Below are 20701 nucleotides of genomic sequence, written 5' to 3'. Positions count from 1 at the left end.
GTTCTTTCGAGTTAACCTATTAAAATCATGTAGGTTTCTTTTTAAATGTATGATTCTAAATCTTCATTCCATACAAGAAGACTCCGCATGTCAATAAACACACTGCAAAATCTTTCTGTGCCCTGACTGCTAATTGGTTCTATGTTTGTGCTCGAAAATGAGGCATGCATCGACACGTGTGGAGCAATGACAGATGATGTGAAATGGCAGAATACACAGATACACTTAATTATTTTGAACTAGCAGTCTAACAATTCCTTCAATGCATGCGGAATTTTTACAAGAATGTACTTACATTATGAAGCATCCATGTGAGGTAACACACTATTACTAAAGAGTTTCCCCTTATGATGTTAGAGCCCTGAATTATCGGCAGCTGGGCTCAATTTTAACACAGCATTGTATTATATGTATTAATTGGAGCATACAGAAACTGATTGACTGATCACTGTATCATCTCCGTGTTTGGGTTTGTGTTGTGAATGGTGATGTAGCCATAGATAAATTACACAACCTTCTTGTTATGTTATCACACCTCATTGCCAACAGTCTGTGCTCATCCCTACCCACAAATCACATTCTTTCTTGACTGCCTTTAAAGATTATCCAGTGCTTCATGTATCTTATTTCCTTCTCGTGTTTAGACAAACAGCAAATTTCTCATTAAGACTTAAAAAAATATACAACAGGTTGTGCTTTCAGACAGGGAACTGACAATTAACATCGCGCACTAGGCATCATAAAGAGGTTCTCTGTCCTGCAGCCAACAGGAGGGAGTTCGGACTTGTGCACTTTTGTTGATATACAAAGTCTTCTTGTATGGAAGGAATGTTTTATTAATGCACCATTGTTGGGTGTATTTTGTATTATCCGTGAGTTCGATTATCTGTTCTTATTGCCCCTTTCATTACCCTGTATAATCGAGAGTTGTATATGTGCGTGTATAGTATACATGCAATAAAATTACAAGTCATTACAGAAATCGTATTAAACAGCAACATTGTTTCTTCAGCAGTGGTAATTCAACACCTCGATTTGATGATCTGCGGAAAATGACACCAAGGTATGATGAATCTGGTCGAGGAACTCCCAGAAGCAGCAGCAGCTTAAGCACATATGGAATAGGAAATCGCCAGCCTATGAGTGGCAGATTGCCATATGGTCTGTCAAGCAGCGGCAAGTCTCCCCGTAGTTCAGGTTCTGGTCGGGAGAGTATGAGGTCCACACCACGCACCAACACGAGTCCCCACTCCATGGTGGAAAGTTCACTAAGCGGGGATGCCACCCCTCTATATGATGAAAATTGAATATACTTGCATGCTATACAGGGATTCTTCTTTATCACGTGGGTTTTCTACTTATTGGAATATGAAGTAAATTATTTTAGCATTAATATCTCTATAGAAGAGAAGATTCAGTGTTAAACTTGCTGCTTTAAATTATGTGTGTGCATGCGCTTTGATGGATGAATGGATGAATTCATGCGTGTGTGCCTGTGAGTTTGTGTGTGTTCGTGACTGATTAAAATTCTTGCTAGTTAGTCACTCTTGTACATAATCAGAAGTTAAATCCAGTCACAGTTACAATTTTGAAAACACATTTCTTAATTTTCATCTTGTAGTTGGTACTGTTTCAAGAAGATCTGAAAGTGATCTTAAGACTCATATTAGCTGTATACATATAAATATATATTTGAAGTCATTCCAGATGCAATGCTATTTTAGTATAATTAATGACTTGGGTAAGAATGTAGGAAACTAAAGAAAAGATTTAACATTTCTTCAATAGTGGATGTTGAAGTTACGAAATAAATTGTTTTATCATTTTCTTTTTTATCCTACATAATCCAGTTTTCTTATTTGTTTTGATCTAATATACAAAAGTAAATAATTTGGTTTTATACAATAGTCCAGTGATATATGTGTTTTTGGTACTGATGACTAAACCATGGATTTACTAGTTTAGATCTGTTATGAAACTATACCAATGTATTTCTTGGTATTACATATTTTGTCATAAGAATTTCTTGATGATTTTAAGATGTCTAGTATTGCAGAAGCTGTTCCAAGGAAGTCGAAGCTTGGGCTTGCAAATGTGCAGACTATGTGGTGGCAAGTGTTTGTCATCTTGCTTTGCTGCTGCTGTATTGAAAACATTGGTTTTGATTAATGTACGAGTACCATTTATTGCTTTACATGGGATGGGGCAAATAATGACAAGTTAAGGGTCCTGCCTATACATATATTATATATAACTGGTGAAGTGAAATCTTGCACAAGTGCATATAGATATGTAAAATATTTTACAGTATAGGAATTAGGATTTTGAGTTAATTTCCTTCAGAAGTGAAAAAGTAAGAAAATCCAGTCCCGCCCTCTCTTGGTGCTCGCTCATCTTTTAATCACATCATCAGTTGCACATTGTCAGATATTTCTTTTGAATCACATGTACTGTTGCCATCTGTCTCACAGCCTTCACTGGCATTTTAATGTAAATTAATGACAAGATTTTCAGTCTGATAATATAATCTGGCCACACTTCTGTTCCATATATTCTGTCGATATGCTAATATCTCAATAATCAACATCCTGTGGTCATGATACTAAACTTTTCTTCAGCCAATTTGATAGCGTCATCCTACTTGAAACTAACATTATTTTTGTTGACTCGTCCTTTAGCAAGTCGCCATGTTTTCTCAATGACATTTAAATCAGAGTGGTATGTAGGCAGTTGTAATGAATAATTCCCTGTTCAGCAAAAAGAAAATCTACTTTGTACTTTTGAAATGTTTAAGTCATAAACTCAGGCTTAAATGCTGATGTTGAAAATGATATTCTTCTGTTTGCTAACCACTGAATGTCTTCGTTAGAATTCGAAGTTACTGCAGAACCTCTCTGTACATTATGGTATGACATATTGTCCATAGTTACAGCGGAGTTAACTGCCAATTTTGGTATTAATTTTTCCTTAACCATTTGTAATAATTACTAAAATTCATATCATTGTGGTAATGACTGGTTTTTCGTCTGGGCTTGAATGTGAAATATGCATTTTTGTTATAAGAATCCCCTCCCTTCCTTTCCACGAACATGAAAATACTTTTATAAATTGAAATATCATTACTCTCATTTGGCCAACTGTTAGACAGTGGGTTGGACCCACATTACTATATGTTTCATCTGTGCGTATTATTGATCTCCCTTTCCCCCCCCCCCCCCTTTGTTTTGCAATTTATCTCAACAAACTGATTCTTGGTATTATTATGTCATGTTATATTATTATTATATTATGTTATGTCATAATATGTTCTTTTTTTTATTGTTTCTTGTTTTCAGTCAACAGAATTCCATGCCTCGAACTGTTCTTCACAGTGTAATTATACTCCCTATAAAACCCAAGTCGTTTTTCACTTATACTTCTAATTTTTCCATATATATTTTCACATACTCTTGTTTTATGAGGAATTGGAAAAATAAGTTCTCTTCATATTATTTATAGAGTGTTCTTTTTCATCCCATTCAAAATTATTTATGTTGAACCATTAGAAATCGCAATTGCTTCTGTAATTCAGAATTGTACTTGGTTTAAATATTTTGATCATGGACAAATCATATCAGCTCTCTAGCAAAAGCAAAAGCTTACCTTTGCATAATTTCCTACGAACTGGTTGGGAATTGTGATTGCATTTGAATGCTAAACCCTAAACACACTATTATTAATACCGAGGCTAATGCTGATACTAGATGTTTGTTAGGCTGATTGCACACTTTGGTGATAGAACCAGTGGTGGTGCGTCAATAAGAGCACATGAACACCTTGTTTACATTAATGCACGACTGTTTTTACTATTTAATGTCGTATTGACGTACTGGGAATGTATAATATTCAAATCGAGTAGTTTAAACTTACCACAATTTTCATAGACTTCTTGTATAAATGTGACAACGTATGTTCACATGAAAGTCGTGCTCTTTTCAAAGAGATTACACGACTTGACATGCATGCGCACAACAAAATTGTCTGTAGCTGGCTGCTTATGACTCATCAAGAGCACAAAGTGTTAAGTGAACAGTGAAGCTTTCCTGCAGATGACAGTTGTGTCGATGCATTCTCGATGTAGGAAATAATTCTATATTTTAGCCTATAGGTGTCAGCATTTCTCACTGTCGGAGTTTTATTTTGTAAGGGTGTGAGTGCAGTGCTGCAATGGGAGTGTAATTTGTGAATTACTATACTTCAGAGTACTTTAGTTAGCTGTATGTGCCATGCTATAATGACATATATCCTAAAGAAAAGCGTGGTGAGCAAACTGAAATAAAATAATTGGGGTTTCATTATTATTATTATTATTATTATTATTATTATTATTATTATTATTATTATTATTATTATATGTATATTTTGAATTTATACATGGTCTTTTTTTCGATAATGAGACATTAGAATCATGACATTTATATAAAAGCTACTCCCTCCATTCCAAAATATGGTATAGTAACAAACAAAATAAGTTTGATCATTGTGCATGCATGCACAAAATGTTTTGCGGTGTGGTATTCTGTTCAGTAGTGAAGGGACTATCAGACAGTGCAGTTGTGAATGTTTGTAATCTTCCGTAGTGCATGAAACTATAATATTTAAGTAGTTCATTGTGAAGAGAAATCAAATGGGCACCTGCTGTGGTGTTCCTGTTGCAGAAAATGTAACAGCAACCCAATCAGTTTTGAATAGAACACCTAAGGCTGAACAGTCGTAAAAAAGGGTTATAATTCAGTTTTTATGTTAATTTGCCTCTCTCAAAACAATGTTTGTTTTTTCTTTTATTAATTTGCCATCACACAGAATGAAATGTACCTAATTTTTCTTATGTTAATTTATCATACAAATAAATATCTAGAAGTTGTATTAAAGTTACATTATATTATTGAGAACTTTAACAAATGTATACCATATTTTGGAACAGAATTAATTACATCTTTATATACCATATTTCGGAACAGAGGGAGTATTAATTTTGACTAATGATTTCAAGTTCTCTTCGGGTTTGGAACACAGAATTGTGAACACATACAATATTTTATCATGAGCCGCCACTAGCTAGAACCTTGTACTGGATTGGACTGGGCTGGACGAATTTTCGTATTAATGGCCAAGCTTCAGCTACATGGAACAGCTTCCATAAGTTTGGAATTTCTTTTTGTTAAGTGATATTGATCTCTATAGATTATACATAAAGATTTCTGACCTCATTGCTTAAGAAATTGTATTCACTAAAGCATTGCATACCTAATTTAATTTTATATGTATTGAGTGGAATGTTAGTGCTTCTTGAAGTCTTTGTGAAGTGTGACATTAAATACTTTGCATAAATGCATTGGGGTGTTACAGGGAGCAAATTGGTAAAATTAACATCCATTATTATGACTCAAAAGTTAGTGTAATGAGAATTCATACCTAATGACAGATAGTGCCATTCTTGTGAGTTGTTATATATCAGCAATGATAGAAGTTCTATTTTGTGAAGCTCTGTCTGCTGCTCACGAGTAAGTTTCCAGATGGAATTCGGCTTCATGCTCATATGAAATATTTAAGGATGAATACATCTTACTGCTAGACATAATAAATACTGGTATACTATTATACTTTTGTAACTGTGTGTTTCAAGCAGTTTCATAGCAGTTTCTCGTTGGTGAATTATTCTTAGCATAAAATTAAAATGCATTTAATTGAATGAGAAGTGGAATAAAAGTTACGGAAATACATGACGACCTGTTCAAGTGAAATTATTAATTAACATACTATAATAACATAACGATTATGAATACTACATTGATATAATTTCCAGTGTTTCATCAGGCCATACTATTTGCACTGTATCATTCAGCCAGCAATAAATTGTGAAATATCAGATTAGTGTCCTCCCAGTTTTCATCTATAATAAATATATTTTCTATTTATTACGTAGTTTTCGAACAATTGTTTTGGATGATCTAATTGGTACTTTCCCTGTCTTTATTGGAGATACAAAATATATTTTGATATCTTAGTTTGGTTTCTTCCCAGTTGTCTTTTATATGGCGTGTATCACAGGAAGTGCCAATAATTTGGGCTTCGATTCTTCATCTTACATTTTGAATTTGTTAGCTGTAATTTCTTGTCTTTTGCTGTGAATAATGTTCCCATGTTTCTCTGTATATTGCACAATTTAAAATCACTTAACGATGCAAATTCAAGCTCACTAGTAACTATAAGATTGTATCTAATGTTTTCAACAGGAATAGCAACAAAAGTTTCTTCACATTCCACCAAAGTGAATCTTTACTTTCTCGTGAGCTACAGACATTGTATACCCCTTCTTTCCCCCCAAAATTATAAATTCCATAATAAAGTGAGAAATTTAATTGTATTCGATTCTGCTTTCTTACACAAGCCTTTCATGGCATTGTTGAGACAAGAGTGTCACTTGACACAGTTATTAACATTTTGTAAGATCTCCTACACTATTTGCAACAAATTCTAAATTAAACCTGTTTACAAATTTGATACCACTTTTTATAATGAACGCACATGAGAGCTTCTTACAACATGGTGACTACCATGTTTCCAGTATTTCATAAGGTCAAACATTTTATTGATCTTTTGCTATGCTAATTTGATGTCATTGAGCACTATTTTAATATGTGCTCCAGATGTCGTTTTATTTTTACTATATTATGTTCAAAAGTGATTAATAAGCTTTCTTTGCTGTGACTTTATTTATAATTTCACTTCATTTTCTCCATTGTGTTTAAAAATGCATGCCCAGTCATGACATATTTGATCGATTTTTTGAATATGGACTGTAAACTCAATGTTTAAAAATGGTTACTATTATTGTGCATTATTCCTTTCCACTAGAAGCGTTGTTGTGCTTCATTATGTGCTGTTCCTCTTTTGTTGAGTATGGATTAAGATAAAGTGATTTATATAAATCATAATATTATTCTTGATAATATTATTTGTGTGGCTGAGAGAATACTGTAATATGTTTAATAGTTGATACGATTCTTTATGCTCAATTTTCAGTAATATAATTTCGATTTTTTTCCCCCTACAAAACTCTTAAAACTGTGATTCTTAAGTAGAATTTTTAAGATTTCTCTTATGATGTCACATAATTTCTTGGCATAGAATTTTGTTACTCAGTTAAACTCTAAATAATGTTATTGTACACGAGTCATTATTACTAGTGAAACTGGGATAATCAGAGACAGTAGTATTTTTGTAGATAGTTAACTAACAGTCATTGTTCATCAAGGCTACAACTGCAACAAAAACAACTTAAAAATAAATATTGTCTAGTTTCTGTACAGAATTTCAATCACATATGTTTGTTCTGTCGAAAATTATGATAATGTTCTGATTCTTGTAGCTTATAAGATTGAAATATCAGCACATTATCAGCAGAAACAGAAGTTTCATTGAGAGTAAGTGTTTCAATCTCAAGTTGTTCGTAATTGGATTCATAGAAAATTCTTAATTGAGAATCACAATTTTAAATATTTATATGTAATTGTATCGATACTGAAGATTATATTTATTTGATATACTGTACAAGGGTTAGTAGAAAATAAACTTGCTTTTTTATATGAAAATGTATTATCAGTGGTTGTGTCAGAACTGAACTTTTAAATTAGGATTGGAGCAATAAGATTTTTTGTAGACTTTTGCATTATCCCTCATTTGGGGTTAGAGTAATACACACTTATTGCTTTTCTAAACAGTAGTGTGTGAATTGTTTCAAAAACTACATTGCAGTAATTGAAATGGTTGTTTTTGTGTGTAAATATATTGAAACTAAGTGTATTAAAGTAGACATATAAATAGAATTGATTACAACTCGGTATTATCTTATAATATCTTTCCCACCTAATGCTTCATTTATCCTTTATTTACATGATTTGAACAAGAAATCCATTAGAAAAAACTACCGTACTCTTAATATGAGACTTCCATGTTTATATGTATTCTTATTTCTGAGAGGTAAGTACTTATGGAAACTAAATCCTGTGGTTTATTAATCTGTTTTTCCTGAGTTTGTTGTTGTTATTATTATTATTATTATTATTATTATTATTATTATTATTATTATTATTAATTATTTATAATTATTATTTATTATTATTATTAATTATTATTTATAATTATTATTTATTATTATTATTATCATTATTATTATTCCTGGCTTTGACAATATTTTTTTTAACAATTATTTAATATTTAACATATCACCACAGTCTAGTATATACAGTCACGAAGCTTGAGTTGTGAGAGTGCTAGGAACAATAGACTGTGCCGGTACTATTTCGCATTGTCTGTAATGAGGTGATATTAGCAATCCTAGTGGTTAGCAACTGTCTATGGATGCATAGTTACTGCGTATTGAGCTTCGTGACTGTATATAGTAGACTGTGATATTACTACATTCAAGAGTCAAAATTGATAATTAGAGATCAATAATGCAAATTCAAATATAATTACAAAAATGCCAACAAATTACCAGTGCTCAAACATGCAGATAAATAACTTCAGTTCCGAAAACAAGTAAATTTATAACTAATATAACTTAATAATAAATAAAAGGAGAAAAAGTCTAAGTAATTTTACCTTCAGGATGAGCACAGTTCATGTTCTGAGATACAGTGGACAGGTGGTGGTGGTGGGACTTTTTACTTTGACAAAACTTTCAAAATGGCATCAAATTGGCTACTGAGTCTTCCCTGGGGATAAAAGGTGGTCAGAGTAGTGTGATGCTGACTACACCATTTCATTCTACTGCAGAGATAAGATAATGAAAGCATATACAATAGAATCTCGATTTTTTCCGTCATGCTATAACTGTTCGGCAGATTATCCTATTGTCACGCATTTTTTCTAGAAAGTTACTACAAGTCTTTACCATTAAACGATATGTAATAGGAATGCCTTCTCTACCAGCAACAGAACAGAAACAATTACTTGTGGGAGGTGTTTTTCCCAACTTGTAAAATAGTCACTACCTGCTTTGAAAGAAATGACCCCAAGAACATGCACACAATTGCAGACTCTTGCACCATTCAGTCCTATTTTTCGGGTTCTAGGCAAAATTCTTCCATAGATGTCAAAAGAAAATAATTCTTGTGCTAAGTATCGGGAGGTGGGGGGGGAGTGCAAATAATTGAACAGTTTGTGAAAGGAGAAACTGTGGCTTGTGTCACATCAGAATATGAGATTGGCATTACAACTGTGCGCTATTTAATAACAGACGTATAGATTGACAAATCGAACTGAAACCCTGACCAAGTTACTACCTGAGCACTGGCTGTCTTGGGGAGGAGCAAGTGAGAAAGCACGGGGTGAAGGGAGAGAGCACTATGCAAAGGTCCACTCACAGTTTGTCAAACCTGCTAACAAAAGCATTAAAAGGTTGACTAGTTGCCTGCAATGCTAGCATAATGGAACCTTCCTAGCCGACAGTTGAGGCAAAAATGAAGAATCCGTTATTGTGGTAATACTGGAGAGTGGTTCTTCTATTGGTCGCGATGCCCACACACACCCTCTCAGATATTTATGTGGTGATTGGCGACTGAATGACGAGGAGCGAGGAAGAGAAAAGAAAGAAGGAGAGAGATTCCAGAAGTTGGCATGTTTTACGGGGTTTCACTTGAAGTTGTCAAACTATAGATAAATTTTATGTTTGTAAATCCACAACACAACACCTCTACTATACTATTCCTATCTTTTCGCAGTCACTCATTGCAAGGCCCTTAAAAACCCGTTGTTGACAACAGGACTTTAAATAATGAACCTTTAATCCACTATCTAACATGTTAAACACAAGATCACAGAGGAAGTTATGAAACTGAGTGTTATATTCTTAATTTATTGACTTTTTTTTGTACGGGTTATTTGATTTTTTCAATTAACCGTTCATTCCACCCCTTTCATTACCACGGATAATAGAGGTTCTACTTACTGTAGCTCTATCTCCATGTTTTCCAAGTGCCTCCTTCATGACTTAAATAGGGGATACTTTTATATAATATTTTGTACACCTTTATATTGTCTTATATTGTGCTTATCCAATTTAGATGTTAGCATCAAAACCGGGATCTCTTGATGGCTGCTTGTATAATGGAATGTTTTTCATATTTACTACAAGGGGAATTAGTGATCTGCCTTTTCATTACTCCATCCTCAAAGTACATGCACAGAAATGCTCTTGCATTCCTTACTCCTCAAGGAGGGAGTGAAATTAATGCAAACAGATGGATTTGCAGCTACAACTGATCATCATTTTGTTCTGTAGATATTTTCGTCATGATTGATGCACACAGAAAGAATGAAGGGTGTGATTCTAAAAAATGTGTTCAGCCCATTTTTATGAAAGGATTGGGCTAGTTTTTTTTAATCCACTCTTCTATGGACTGAAGTGGTATGCATAATAACACAAACTTTTAGACAGGGATTGACGTTGTTTTGGAAGAAAAAAGCTTAAAATATAATGATAGGGATCTCAGACATAATCATATTAATGTATAAATTATAGAAATGGCCTGATTCTAGGTACAAATACAGTGGATCTGTCTTTGATTTCCGAAAATAAACAGAGACAACCAAATCTCATAAAGAGTAGGTATAGTATGTCTCCTGTGGAAACTTACACGTTGCTGACAACATGACAAGAGTTCCTTATTACTTGTGAAATACAAGTGTTGGTTCAAAAGACTCGCGAGAATGAAGACAGAGCAAGCAGGAAAGTCTAATATTTGAAGGAAGTGATAATGACCTCTCAATCACAAAACCAGAAATGAAGCTACGTATCCTGTTTCACGCAGAGCAAAGACGACCCAGCTTAACACGGGCTGCTATAGATTACTGTTTGTGCCCTTTCTGGTCCAGTGACCAGGGCACATGTCCTGCTAGTTAATATTTTCTCTCATCTGCATATTATAATCACATCACACTTAGCAGTAGAGTTCGGTAGGTATCTCTGCAAAAAGACTTCCTTTGAGTGCTCAAGATAGATAGGTCAAATCTTATTTATTGGGTCTTCATTAGAATCAGGATTATATGCAGTATTTTTAAAAGTGGGAAACAGTCTTTTCATGAAGTAGTTTATAGTTATTTATAAACTTATGACATTGAAATATTTCACTTTCTAATTCAACAATTTCTTCCAAAATGATTTAACTCCCGCCCTTGTTCTCACCTTGTGCACGGCCTTGATTTGAATGAAGTTTTCATTATTTTTTATTAACAAGGCAATTTATATGTTCCGAGTATAATGCTGATTACAAGCAAGAATTATAGTTTCAAGCACAGCTGAAATTTCTTAGTGCAATGGTATTGTCCTGTATGGTTTACGTTACACAGACATTTAAACAGAAGAATGTAAGATTGTCAGAACCATACGAAGATGGTCATTTTATTTATGGTAAAATATTTTATAAAACAATGAAACATATGGTACTGGATAGCAGCGATATTGCTCATAATATGGCATTTATAAAACTATTTGTCAATATGTATGAGTTAAAAATTACAAACTATGTTTATATATCATATCATCTTGCAACATTTATTCACCAATGTGTTGGACATTGTGCCACTGTCACACATCTGTGACACAGTGCATGAGGGTTGGCCACTAAAAGGAAACTAAGAAGTGGAGCTTAATCTGAGAGGATTCAATCTGGCATTGGAATTGAAATCCGGTGTGGCTTAGTGGATAGAGCGTCAGCACATAGAGCTAAAAATCCACGTTCAAATCCTGGTGCCGCAGAGAATTTTTCTCTGCTCCACTGATCCTTCATCATATGATAAAGCAGAATTCCTGCACGCAAATATCATATGTACTTCGGTACATCGCAATAATATGATATGCGTATATAATCACCAGGGAAAGGATTTATATGTAAATACATATTTACTTATAAAGCTAATATAATTTATATTTTGCATTATCTTTATGTTTCACAATGTGTAGGGTTGAAAAATCCTACTTTTATTTTCCATATTTTTCCATATTTTAGAGTTTAGTACATATTTTCGTTAATTTCCATATATTTTCCATATTTCATATAAAACAGTCCATATTATATTAGGTTTAACAATAAAACAAAACAAAATTCCATTAACTTTTAAAAATACATTTCAACAATAGAGATTTAAACACATGTTCAGTAATCCCTTTAACATCAGAGTTATTTGAAAATTAGCAGTCCTATCAACAATGGGAAAGTAAGTTACAAAACTGTATTAATTTAATTTAAAATTTTTAACAGACTTCAGTTGTGCAGCTCAACAGTTAAATGCCAGTCAGAGTACACATAGGTTCAGTTTTGTAAATCATACTATAAAGACGGTAAATATGCCAAAAGTACGTCATTCAGTCAATTTAAAATCAAAACTAACAAGTTACATTTCAGAATTTAAAGAAGATGGTTTATCAACTGACAATAAAATATTATTTTGTAATTTGTGTCAGTGTGCAGTATCATCTACACAAAAGTTCCTGGTGCAACAACACATTACAACTAGTAAACATCAGGCCAACAAACAACTAAATTCCAAGCAGAGACAATTGTTTTTAACACAACCAACAACATCGAATGTAAGATCTGAGTTTAACATCGACCTGTGCCGTTCTCTCATCTCTGCTGATATTCCTCTCTACAAACTAAAGAATAAGGTCTTCAGGGAATTCCTTGAAAAATATACTCAACATACAATCCCGGATGAGTCAACACTTAGGAAGACGTATGCTCCATCCATCTACGATGAGACAATACAGAAGATAAGAGATGAAATTAAAGATAGTTCAATTTGGGTTTCCATTGATGAGACTCCCGACAAAGAAGGTAGACTTGTTGGTAATGTAGTTATCGGTTTGTTAAGTGAACAATATTCTGAACGAATTCTTTTACATTGTGATGTTCTAGAAAAGTGCAATAACAAAACTATAGTTAAACTGTTCAACGAAGCTATGGGTATCCTGTGGCCAAAGGGTATTATGTACGATAATGTGTTATTCTTTATTAGCGATGCTGCCCCTTATATGGTCAAAGCTGGACAAGCATTATCTGTTGTATATCCTAAATTGACTCATTTTACTTGTGTGGCGCATGCATTTCATCGTGTGGCAGAAGTGGTCAGAGACAATTTCCCTAAAGTAGATTTGTTGATTTCATCAGTGAAAAAAGTATTTCTCAAAGCTCCCAGTAGAGTTAACGTGTTGAAAGAAATGTACCCTGAAATTCCATTGCCACCAAAGCCAATTTTAACTAGATGGGGTACATGGCTAGAAGCAGTTGAATATTATGCCGAACATATAGACTCTATTAACAATGTTCTCCTTGCATTGGACTCTGAAGATGCAGTCTCAATTGATACTGCGAAAACAGTTACCTGTGACATAAGTGTGAAGAATGACTTAGCTCACATTCAGCATACATTTTCATGCATCATAAAAACGCTCAAAAGTCTCCAAAATAGGCACCTTTCACTATCTGAAAGTTTTGAAATTATAAATAGTACTGTGGAACAACTGAATCGTGGTAGAGGTAAAGTTGCAGATGCAGTAAGAGCTAAGGTGGACACTGTACTTTCAAAAAACCCTGGATATGAAGAACTACAAAAGGTTGTTGCTGTGATGAGTGGTGAATCAACAGTGAAGATTGACTTGGACTTATCCCCAGCAGACATTGTGAAATTGAATTATGTACCAGTTACTTCTTGTGACGTCGAACGCTCTTTTAGTCAGTATAAATCTATCCTCAGAGACAATAGAAGAAGATTCACTTTTCAGCACTTGAAAGAAATGTTTGTAACCTATTGTTATGGTAACAGACAATAAAAATTGTGTTTTGTTGAAACTACATTGGAAGATAAGGTACGTCCATTATATTTTTTGTTTAGTTTGATTAAAATGTACCAATATTTAACGTACATAGTCATTTTTTTTATAATTTTAAGTCCATATTTAATTCCATATTTTGGTAAAAATCCATATTTAATTCCATATTTTGGTAAAAATAACTACATATATATTTACATATTTCATATATTTTTAGTCCATATAAATCCGTTCCCTGATAATCACTTAGTGATTTAAGACGGTGCTCATTCCGTCGGATCCTGGCGACTTAGTCACTAGTAATGAGTGCACCTCTGCACATTAGTGTGTTGGACATTGTGCCACTGTCACACATCTGTGACACAGTGCATGAGGGTTGGCCACCAAAAGGAAACTAAGAGGTGGAGCTTAAACTGAGAGGATTCAATCCAACATCGGAATTGGAATCTGGTGTAGCTTAGTGGATAGAGCGTCAGCACGTAGAGCTGAAAACCTGTGTTCGAATCCCAATGTCAGAGAGAATTTTTCTCCACTCCACCCATCCATCATATGATAACGCAGAATTCCTGCACGGAAATATCATATGTACATCGCAATAATATTCCAAATATAAGCCCAGATCACATATATAACAGATTGATCATCCCTATGTTAAAATCCGTAGCACTTTGAAGAGAACAACCGCCAGGATCGCCACCCGTCCGCCGTAAACGAATACGAGATGGCAGTACAGTCGCTAATATGACGTGACTCCTTATCTAACAACTAGATGGCAGCATAGTAAGCCTGACAAAAGTTGTTACCGTCAAAGCCTAGGCCGAGCAATCTGGGTATATATGATGCAATCAGCATCGTAGCAAACACGGAATCCATCCTCGTACCCACCAGAGAATCAAACTTGCTGGCCAGCAAGAAAACACGCAACGAAACAAGCACAGTGGGAACTGGGCTACTGTTATTTCGGAACTGTTATTTGGAACCTAGTATTTTCAAGGAACTGGAAGAATTGGAACTGTTACGAGAAAATAACAACTTTTCCCATCTCTAAATCACAACAAAGTTGGGAGGGCAGAATACAGATCAGCTGTTTTGTGAATGGTCAGTCAAATTCAAAATGGCTCCCGACGAAATGAGAGTGCCAGATTCTTTATACAATTTAGGCATAGCAGCAGTTATTGACAACTACCAGTTATTTAAAAATGAATTAAGGATATTACCGGATAATTTAATGTTTGACTTATATTACAAGGTACGAAGTTTTACACTTTTTATTTACTAGTGACAATACAGCGCATTCAGTTATAAAAAAATATATTTATGAAATTAAGTTAATTTAAGTTATTTTTCGCATTGCAATGCATTTTATTCGTGGTAGGATTTAAAACTAATTACAGATAGTATATAAATCAATTACATATTCTAAAATATGACAATATACATTGACAGTACTTGTCATAGCCTAAACACATGCTTTTAATTTTTCTTTTAGTTGTATAAAGAAAAACGGCTATGTCTGCTTGGAGTCGAATTCAGTGATCTGGATGTATTTGGCCGTGTACTGAAGATTACAAATAGGCGAATGTTTCTACTTAAAAGTTTTCAGGTAAGATTATGATAACATGTTGCAACGATAGCATGCAATTAGGTATTTAGGAAATCCCCTAATTGTGAACAAAATTAGCACACATGAAATACGTAATAACTGTATACTTATTATTGTATGTATAATAACTGGTTGTATTGGAATAATAAACTAAGGTTTGCGTTTTATTTGGTTGGATGTGGTATTCGTTGCATTGTGTTTCTATGTTGTGGAGGTTAGGATTACCCCAACCTGTTAGCAAGTAGAAAAATAATACAATTTATATTAATGGGTCGGTCATTAAGACAAAATTGAGTGTACTTAGAGAAGTTTTCTGTGAAGTAGAATGATAAAAGACTACATTAACTACGATATTTTAATGTCCATGATTTGTTACATCGTATTTTTAGCGGAAGTCGCTAAACGCTCGTTTAACTTCACGGGTTCTTAGCCTTAAAAAGGAAATGCATGTTTTGTTAATCTGTTGAAAGGTGTTTATAGTATTCCTTTCCCGTAATCAGACTTCTTGTAGCCTACACGTTTAAGGCATTTTTAAGGAATTTAATCCTTCCTATAAACCATTTAAATATTAAATATCTGTAGGCCTAAGGTTTATTCCGTCTCCATTCGTGTACATTGTATGTTCTTACTCATCTTGTTAAGTTTGATATTTCAATTTTACTGCTGCTGTGTTGAAATAGAGCAAATAATGATTTTGATAACGATATTATTTGAGATACAAAATGTGTTAAACATATTATAGGATGCTATGTAATGTGGAAGAGTCGATTTGCGATGTTTTATGAGCACGTGGTTATAAAATATTAAGTTACAAATAGCCGACCTTCTCTTCTGCTTTCGTTTGGACATCTTAAGTTAGGTAGTGTTAGTTAAATTTAGCTGTAGGCTAATTATATGAAAATGGTGTTATAACTAATTACATTTCATTGTGTTTTATTATAGTATTTAAAAAATTTCGATATTGTATTAAATACTGTGGATTTATAGACAAATTAGTGTTTTGTGTAAATATTCTTAGAGCATAGATGTAGTACCGGTATTACAGCGTTTGGAAAGTAAATTAAGAAAGACAAAATTCTAAATAAAAAACCTGAAACTCTTGTTTATAATTTGGTAAAAAATAGCCTATTTCGAAGAATATAAATTAATGAATTCTATACTAGCAGACATATGTCATTATCAAGATAACTGTCGTCAACATGTGAGCCTTGTGTCTATAGGGTTACCATGAGAAGAAATTCTCTAGGAGGACATGGAATCTAAAATAAGAGAACACTGCGAAAAAAGGACTTTTTAAAAATTGGTATGAACAAGATTAAAGATAAAAACAATGGCTCACCTTAGTTTTCTCACTAGTTCCTGGATCAGTATTATATCTGAACCCTACTTATCAGTGGAGCCCACTTTGTGCGTAAGAGACAAACTTCTATCTTGTACAAAATAACTATGGAATTGTTCACAGGACATGTCTTTGAAATTATATTTCACTATGATGATACCTCTGACTGTCTCCGTTAGCATGCGATTTTGTTCTTTTGTCCACTGAGCACATATTAGGGAGAATACTGTCTCAGCACTTCCATTGTGACTTTGGATAAATAACTAGAATTGACATATTTTTAAGAGTTCTGAGGAAGTTTCAGTGCTTGCAAAACTACTGGAATTGAAGAATTTGCACCATTATTTATCTAAACTTAAATCTTTGTCCAAATTAACATGATTGGCATATCTTTGTACATTGCAGAATAAAATTGATAAAATAGCTTAGAATCATGAATAGTAGGCCTATCGTTTTTAGAGTGTAAGAATTCAATGCATGTCAATAGGTTATCATATTTTATGTTTTTTTTTATGTTCTCCAGCTTCAACCAGTGAGAGCAGTTAAATTCTTTCATAGTTTTTAACCATTTGTTTAGATATTCTGTGCATATTATCACACATTAGGCCTATTCAATATTCATATTAATTCTAGTTTAAATGTGAAATGCCGGACATTCCAATTTTTTTTTTAAATGCCTGCCGGAAAGGATAAAATGATTTAAAAAGAGGACATGTCTTCCTTTTGCCGGACAGATGGTAACCCTGTATGTCTAGGACTAGAATCCTTCATACAATCCTGTATTACCAACTTAGAGGTAGGAGATCAACTGGACTTCCAATGAAGAGATGGGCTGAAAACTTTTGTGGATCGTAACAGTCCTTCTGGGACTATAACCAGTTTGGCTGATGATGATGATGATGATGATGATGATAAAATGTAGTGGTCGCCTTGTACCTCTTAACAGTTCTCATGATATACTGAACACCATGTGTCTTACTTGCTAGATTTGGTAATACTGTATTGACTTTTCCCATCAGATACTAACAGGTATTATGAACTCTCTGCTTTTCCCATTTCAGTTCTGTCGATGTGTGCCATTAATTTTACACTACATTTTGTGCTTATATTGCACCGTATTTATGGTGCAATGGTAACCACAGTTATTTTGTTATGAATAGAGCAGTCATACTAAACATTTCCTCGTGCTTGTGGTATTATAAGTTATACAAAAGTAGTCTGTATTTCATGGTTTCACAGCATTCTTCAGTGGAGACTCAGTTTTATACTATTGTAATATTTATTTGTTAACATAAAGTTGAATAAAAATTTAAAGGGCGAAGAATTGTCATAGAAATGTTGTGCCAAAAATACTCACAAATATTAGCTATAGCAAATTTCTGTTTCTTCTGTCCCAGTTCTTTTAGCATGTGAAGTAAACAAACCCTCATATTGTTCGACATGTGATAGAAAGTGGCTGTGCTGTATTAATCTTACACACTTTGTCATTCAATAAGGTAACAAACGAACTCACTTGTCTTATTTGGTCAGAATTTGGTGGCTGTATTCCACTGATATCTGTATCGTTATCATTGTTGTCATTGTCAATACCCAGAATTTGTAATGAATGGATTGACCAATCTTCCCATGATAGTTTCTTGTGTGGTATGATTTGTGGGTTTAGGGCCTTTCGTCACAAACCAGGTTGCCACCGGTACAACTTGTCACAGTTAACTTGTCACACGGTATGACTGGTCTCACAGTATATACAGCCACAGTTCCCAGCTCGTAACACACTTTCACTCATCATGCGGATGACTCGTCACATACGGTAAATTCAGACACAGTTACAATGGACTATTGCGAATGTAGAAATATTTAATATATTGAATTTAATACAATTAATATACAGTAGTACGATTTTCTTATGAAAATCATATATTATGACTGGCTATTAAAATTAACTATGGATATACCTACTGGCTGATAATTGTAAGAAATTTTAAATGAAATTTCCTGCCAGGTTGTGACCTATTGCTTGAAGATAGTCCAGAACATTATGGCGTTCTTTACATTCATCATACCTTGAGACTATCCATTGTATCCTATTGTCCATGTCTGTGTATTTTTTCTTTTTCTTTGTTGGTGAATGTCCATCTTTCAGTCTTTCAATATCATGTTGTACTCTTTCCTCCTCAATTTGCAGAAGTTCTAGAACATGGTATAGAGAAGGGTGAGGTTTCCCCATTAATTTGTTGAGCCTCCTATGCCAGTTCTTGGAAGGTTTTGTGAAGTTCGTTGATAATTCCAAGTGCCAGGAGGAAACGTTGATAGTTATCTTCTCTTCCCACATATTCGTCCTTTAACATAGTTATCCTCAACATAGTCGAATATAGACAAAAGGTCATCGTCAACAGTCTCTTGGAGACCTTTGAAGACCTGTATGACGTCTTCCTCTGGAACAAAAGCCAGCCCTATTAATGAATGAAACTTTGCTCTCATGTCTGTATTTGCTTCAGCTTGTTATTCTTCACTGAGTCCCTCAGATTGTAGGTGTCTCCAAAACACTTGGCCCAGATGAAAAACGCAACCTGCGATATTTGCTCTTGGAATTGCAGAGGAAGCAACCTTCATCACCATTACTCATAGTCTACAGAAATTGTAGGGGGGTTCAATTCACCCAACATGTTCCAAAACTTTATCCTTCAAAACACTGAAGAGCAAGCATTTGTTTTTTCTGTGCACTAGAGCCAGAATACTTGAAAACCATTGTCCATGCAAGTTCACTTGTTTTGCATAAAGTTGTATTCTAACTGTTTATTACTTGCAAATATTAGCATCTTCTAATCTGCATCGGGATTGAAATTTAGTAGCCATCTCTGTCCATCTGCAGTTACTTTGTATTTATTATCAATGTCCTGCAAATCGTGAATGTATTTTGGATCCGGTGGTAAATGGGATCTAGGGACTTTACGTAATGTCCTTTTCTGAGATTCTTCTTTAGATAATTTGACGCATTACAATGCAATGCAATGCATTCGTAATGTTACCCTGGTGAACTGTTATATGTGGCAAGTGTGGGTGGTGACCAGTTTGTAATGTGTGATGAGTATTCCGGGTGATGAAAAATCTGTGACGAATATTTCAGATCCCATGATGTGTGACTTCACCTTCGATGAAATATCTTTAAGAGTAGGGATTTTGTCTGAATAGAAATGAACTATAGATTGAGTTGTATATATTTAGTGACCTCATATTAGTCTGTCTATAACTGAATTTGGCAAATTTTTTCGGAATAGGGAATGTTTCGCCATTTCATAGTCTACTTTTAGTTCTATAACTTGTTTTTTCTAACACATTCGTAGCTTCATTTGTAAACTTTCCTTTTTTTTTCCAGTGCCATGCCCAGATTGCTTTAATCAGTCATATTACATTGAGGCTTCAAATCTCTGCTTTGCTTTTTGTATGGATTTTTCTTTTCCCACTTGGGAATGTGGCGTTTTCATATACATATATCCTCTGCCATGGAAGTTTATTATTTGTGTACTTATAAAGAAAAAACAATCCTATACTAGATACAGATGACTGACTTGATATATCAGAATGAAAAAATAAATAATAATAATAATAATAATTTATTTATTTATTTAGAATATTAACGTGCAAAACAACAGCACAAGGCCAATTACAGTTTAGCACTATACAGAACAGAATAAAACGACCAATGATGATGAGAATGAATGATAGAAAATGGGAATGAGATGAAAATCAAACAATATATTAGTCTACATAAATCATTGACCAAAAGCAACAAAGTAAGATAGCACAAATAATTATTAAAATTAGTTCAGTGAGGTAATTAAAAATAATGGCAATTAAATATAATGAATGACATAATGAATAG

The 20701-nt window shown here is 33.8% G+C and overlaps 2 protein-coding genes across 7 annotated transcripts in view; both read left to right on the top strand.

Moving 5' to 3' along the window:
- Spt6 (transcription elongation factor Spt6) overlaps positions 1 to 7883 on the top strand; it is a 63312-nt gene extending 55429 nt beyond the window's left edge. For 5 of the 6 annotated variants that reach the window (XM_069847752.1, XM_069847747.1, XM_069847749.1 and 2 more), the window contains one exon: positions 1013 to 7883. In XM_069847752.1, the coding sequence (XP_069703853.1) occupies positions 1013 to 1307 (295 nt within the window). In that variant the 3' untranslated portion in view covers positions 1308 to 7883. The remainder of the gene's footprint in view (positions 1 to 1012) is intronic. The other variant, XM_069847751.1, reaches the window with a different exon arrangement.
- A 6982-nt stretch (positions 7884 to 14865) lies between these two features.
- Positions 14866 to 20701, top strand: part of Pat1 (Protein interacting with APP tail-1) — a 31567-nt gene continuing 25731 nt past the window's right edge. Inside the window, exons 1-2 of the mRNA XM_069847746.1 lie at positions 14866 to 15125; positions 15366 to 15479. Coding sequence (XP_069703847.1) covers positions 14991 to 15125; positions 15366 to 15479 — 249 coding nt within the window. The 5' untranslated portion in view covers positions 14866 to 14990. The remainder of the gene's footprint in view (positions 15126 to 15365; positions 15480 to 20701) is intronic.

The sequence above is a fragment of the Periplaneta americana genome, chromosome 15, assembly GCF_040183065.1.
Source record: "Periplaneta americana isolate PAMFEO1 chromosome 15, P.americana_PAMFEO1_priV1, whole genome shotgun sequence".
NCBI lineage: Eukaryota > Metazoa > Arthropoda > Insecta > Blattodea > Blattidae > Periplaneta > Periplaneta americana.
The sequence above is the reverse complement of the archived record's forward strand: the minus strand, read 5'-3'. Positions and strand labels throughout refer to the sequence as shown.